The sequence below is a fragment of the Abrus precatorius genome, unplaced genomic scaffold, assembly GCF_003935025.1.
Source record: "Abrus precatorius isolate BTA unplaced genomic scaffold, Abrus_2018 Scaffold2, whole genome shotgun sequence".
Taxonomy (NCBI): Eukaryota; Viridiplantae; Streptophyta; class Magnoliopsida; order Fabales; family Fabaceae; genus Abrus; species Abrus precatorius.
The window spans coordinates 12,294,201-12,299,727 of record NW_020874362.1 but is presented as its reverse complement, the minus strand read 5'-3'; the positions used below and the strand labels follow the sequence as shown (position 1 = coordinate 12,299,727).

At 28.3% G+C, this 5,527-nt stretch overlaps 1 protein-coding gene across 1 annotated transcript; it reads left to right on the top strand.

Annotated features, from left to right (window-relative positions):
- Positions 1 to 2,035: 2,035 nt before the first annotated feature.
- On the top strand, positions 2,036 to 3,550 carry LOC113859472 (alkane hydroxylase MAH1-like). Its single transcript, XM_027492239.1, has one exon. The coding sequence runs from the start codon at positions 2,036 to 2,038 to the stop codon at positions 3,548 to 3,550; it is 1,515 nt and encodes a 504-aa protein (XP_027348040.1).
- The last annotated feature ends 1,977 nt before the right edge of the window (positions 3,551 to 5,527 follow it).

The window sequence follows — 5,527 nt, the reverse complement described above, 5'->3', positions numbered from 1 at the left end:
ATTTTATACCCAAACAACTTATTAAATATTGATGGTAAAAAAATTCACATGTTCTAATTAGTACTAAATTATGAACACATGATATAAGGTGTATCATATATTTAATATTTTTTCTATTGTTAATTATTTACGTTATATTATAAAAATATTGAATAATTTTCTTATGTTGAGTATATTTTTAATAAAAAAAATTATGAAATAATTTAAAAGGATTACATTAGTTTATTTATTCAATTAAATTCATATTTACTACTTTTAATTAGAAATTATTTTTAATTTTCTTAAAGGTTGTTGAGTCTATTAGTGTTATTGAAACGAAACAATAAATTTATTATTTGTTTTAATTTGATTTTAAAATATATAACTAATTATAGTTAATGTATATTTTATTTACAGACTTTAAAAAGTGATAGCTTAAGGGTCTTATAATAGGACTTGTAACTTAATAAAACAACTTTATTAGAAGTTTATTTTAATATTTAACTATTGATGTTAGATAAAATACTCTACTTTATAATATCTAGTCTTAAAATCTTAATGTTAAATGATCTTTTTCTTATATTTATTATAATTTCACATTATATTTAAAGATTTTATAATTAATATTTAATATTAGATCATGAAAAGGTGTGAATTGTATTTTAATTAAGTAAACTGTGAATATTATTGATTAAAAATTATATAAGATAACCTATATTTAATAATTTTTACATTAACTTTAATGATAATTTTCTTATTTTAAATTTTTAATAAAATTTAACCATACTAAAATTAACGTGTAATAAGTATATTTGGGGCCCTTCTCCCAACTAAAAACTGTATAATAAAAAGTGATCATTTCAGAAGTTATTCGAGGGTCAGGCATCGCATCATGCATCGTATAATTCGTATTCTCCGTTCCCTGTGCCTTCTTTCGTTCAACTGTTAACTATTTCACAACATTTGACTCTGTTGGCATACCTCGTACACGTGCAGATCTTTCTTCCCCTGTTTTTATTTCTGACAGTGAGACAACTGATATTTATGGGCAAATACTACTGCAACGTCATTTTTCTCTTATCTTTTCACGTTAAAATACACTGTGTGTATATATATATATATAAAGATAAAAAATAATAACAAATGTATGAAAATAAAGACAACTATAAATGCAAACGAAATTATATATATTCTGGATTGTATTATTTATGATCAAACGAGTATGCTCAATGTGTTTAAAAAGGATAAGCATACTAAACAAAAATTAAAACTTGAATTAATATTAAATTAAAAAATAAACACACCATATAGAAGAACTTACTTAACATGATGAAATAAATAATTTTTACAAATATTCTCGTTTGAGAATTGTTTTAAAAATGTTCTAGTTTAAAAATGTTTTTAAAACACTTTAATAATTAGTACTCATAATTTATATATAAAGTTGATGTTTTACTATATTAAACAAGACTAAATTAAAGAGTTATGATATTGAAAATTAAAATTAAAATTAAATATTAAATGTAAGAAAAATCACGTATATAATCAGAAAAATAAAATTTTTGAAAGTGCAATTATTTAAGATAGTTTCTAAAAAATGCTTTCGTTTAAAGACAGACTCATTATTTAATATATGGAGATTAATAAAAACAAGTTGAGTATTCAAAATTTAATTTTAATTTATAAAAAAATAAATTACATAAAGTTAATATATTTATGTAAATGAGCTAAATTTAAACTATATGGGAAAAATTTGATAATTTTTTAAATGCTTTACCAAATTTCTAAAACTTTAGTTTTTATCAAATTGAATAATGCCGCGTGACTGATGTAGTGGCTATATCAGGCTACTAATGTTGTAACGTTTTTATTTTTAAAAGTTGGTTTTTTATTTATATTAATGGCGAAATGTAGGTGCTAGAGGAGAAAATAACTAGAAACTAGTAACTAGAAACATAAATGTTGAAGGAAAGGAAAACTCTTATAAATAGAGTTTCATTGCTGCCTTCGATTCCAACACACTAAACAGCACTGGTATCAATTACGATCACAAGTGATGGCTGTGCTTGGGAGTGGAGAATTGCTTGCGGCATTTCTTGTTTTCGTTATAATCTATTACTGGATACTCAACCGACGCACGCCCATCACTAAGTGGCCCGTGCTTGGGATGCTACCTGGTCTCTTCCTTAACAAGTCCAGCATCTATGATTATGTTACTTCAGTTCTGAAGGAACAAGGTGGTACTGCCATGTTTGAAGGACCTTGGCTATCAAACATGAACTTTTTCTGTACCAGTGACCCATTGAATGTACAACACATCACAAGCACAAAGTTTGAAAACTATGGGAAAGGGGATGATTTTGGCGAGATTTTTGAAATCCTGGGAGACGGGATTTTCAGGTCTGATTCCCTTTTATGGAAGTATAACAGAACCATACTTCATTCAGTTTTCAAGCAGGCAGGTTTTCAGTTATTTATTCACAAAACCATCATGAAAAAGATTGAGAGTTCCCTGCTTCCATTTCTTGATCATGCATGGAAAGAAGGGTTGGAAGTGGACTTGCAAGATGTTTTTCAAAGGTTAACTTTTGACAACATCTGTTCCATAGTGTTAGGATATGATCCTAATTGCCTTTCCATTGAACTCCCTCACGTTGCATGTGAAAAAGCATTCACTGATGTCGAGGATGCTCTGTTGCACAGACATGTCATGCCAAGATGCTTATGGAAGCTGCTGAAATGGCTTAATGTTGGAACTGAGAAGAAGCTGAAAGAAAGCCAGATAGTTATTGACCAGATGTTGTATGAAGAAATCGCATCCAAGTGCAACGTGAAAGGCCAAAGCAGTAGCAATAGCGGCCTAGCAAATAAGTCACCGTTTAGCTTGTTAAATGTTCTTATAGATGAGGTAGGAAAGGGAAATATAAATGACAAGTTTATGAGAGACACAGCGCTGAATCTCCTTGCAGCTGGGAGAGACACCATTAGTGCAGGTCTCACTTGGTTTTTCTGGCTGGTTGCAACACACCCATCTGTGGAATCCAATATTCTTCAAGAGATTCGAGAAAATTTGCCATCAAGAGAAGGTAATTGGAAGGATTTAGGTGTCGAAAGGCTTAGCAGATTAATTTACCTCCATGCAGCATTATGTGAAGCCTTAAGGCTTTATCCTCCATTACCTTTCGAGCACAAGTGTGCATTAAAATCTGATGTTCTTCCTAGTGGCCATGGGATTAATTCAAATACCATGATATTATATTCTCTATATTCAATGGGAAGGGTGAAAGAAATATGGGGAGAAGATTGCTTGCAATTTAGACCAGAGAGGTGGATTTCTAAGAAAGGAGGGATTATTCATATGCCCTCTTACAAGTTCATTGCTTTTAATGCTGGACCAAGAAGTTGTTTGGGTAAGGACATAAGCTTCACTGAGATGAAGATGGTTGCTGCTGCTATACTGTGGAATTATCACATCAAAGTAAGCGAAGGCCACCCCATATCCCCCAGTGTTTCCATTGTCCTTCATATGAGACATGGCTTGAAGGTTAAGGTGACAAACAGAAACATTTGATCAAGGGATCTCAATTTATAATATTCTATTCACCTACTACGTGTAAGGTTTCTTTTAAATGTTGAAATTTAATAATTTGTATTTTCAGGAGTACTTAATGTTTACGTTCATTTGGTGTTCTTTAACTCCAGTATAAAAAAAAAAGGCATAAGGAAAGGTTATCTAAAAGTGTTTTTGTTATTTTGGCTCCGAGGGATATTTGAGAAGTTATTTTGAAATTCAATTGTCATGTAATATGACTCATGTTCTCATCATAATACCAGTTGATAGTTGATATATAAAAACCCCAATGACAAACAATATAGCATGTTTATGTTATCCCTCGTAAATGCAAACCTATCTATCTTTTCATAAAGGTTTGATGATATGCATCAATGAACTTAATATTTAAGACTCCTTTCTGAACATAATTTATAATAAAGTGATGGCTAGTCTGTATATGTTCGGTTCTAAATGTGATATAGGATTCTTAAATAAGTTAAAAGATACTTAAGGATTAAGTGCGTGATGTGGTATATACTTCAAAATTTTTCTATGGGTACTAAAACAAAAAAATTATACCAATAAAAAAATTGTGATAAGTTATAAAAAATATATTATTATATATATATAATTTATTATTAAATAAAATTATCACTTAAACATATGTTTAAGTATTAATAGTTAAAAATAATTTCAACACTACTAGAAATACGCTTAATACAGACAAAAATTATAGAAATTTTTTTTCCTATTTGTTATATAGACAGATTTATAAATTTACAGATTTTTTATTTGTAATTGGCTTAATATTTTGCATGAAACATTACAAACATAATTTATAAATAGAAATATTTGTTTGTAATTTAAAAATGAAGCAAGAAATTTTAAATGAGAATTATAGACTAAAAAATCTATTAAAAAAGTGCTATTTACAGACATATTTTCTAAGAGCTTCTAAATTTTAACTTTCTGGGAAGTTGTCCATAAAAATTGATTAGACAAAAAATACCTCTACCAAAATTTTAAAATTACAATTCATGGCATTTTATAATAAGTTATTTTTGATATAAGTACTTATAAAAATATTTATCCAAACAGGGTTATAGTCATTGACTATGACTAATTCATATTTTTTACCTCCTAAACTCAAGGTTCTAATGAAGTCAAATAGTTCATTTTAGTAACTCAAGTAGTCTTAAAGTGAAAATAATATTTTTGGATTTGAAAGAATTTTTAGTTTGTTTCTCTTTTCTAGCGTGCTTCACATAAAATGTTATATTTGAAGGATGTATCAAGTAGTATTTTCACATTACTCTTCTTGTGAAGTTGTGAAATATGTTTTAAATTGATATTCCAAGTTTTTTTTGTGTTAGACCTACTTTTCATCTTTTTGTTTTAAATAGATAAATAATTTTTTGCTTATTTATCTCCTCTAAATATATTTTGTAAAGATTATTATGCCTACAAGAGTAAATAATATGGATTTATCATGCATTTTAGCTTTACATTTCTCTTTTTCAAATGAAATAATATATTTACTTTCACAAAATTGACTCATGTTAAATAGATTATGTTTTAGTCACATGAAGAATAATATTATCAATAGTGGGTAAAAGTTTCTTACCAACCTTACTTATACTTGTCTTTTTTTGGTAATAAGGGATATATGTCTTTTTGAAAAACGTTAAAACATTGTGAATTGTTGATGAAAATCCAATGGTAAAAAGTGGAAGAGAGGCAACCGATAATACAAGTTATATTTATGAAAGATAAATTGGAAATTTAATGTACATGTTCGTATTCGTGCTTCATTGTCTTCTACCTTTTGCTAGTTTATATCCATTTGTTCCTCTTTTATTCTCCTCCTATTGAACCGTAATGGAGTTTGGTCACAGTCTACCGTACACTCCACCGGCCACTATGCAATTGAGCACTATAAAGCAATTGAAATGTGCATAATTGTTTATAGAAAAACATTACAAGATGTTAGAATTT

Coding starts and splice junctions, on each gene's coding strand:
- LOC113859472 (XM_027492239.1), top strand. CDS start 2,036: ATGGCTGTGCTTGGGAGTGGAGAATTGCTTGCGGCATTTCTTGTTTTC.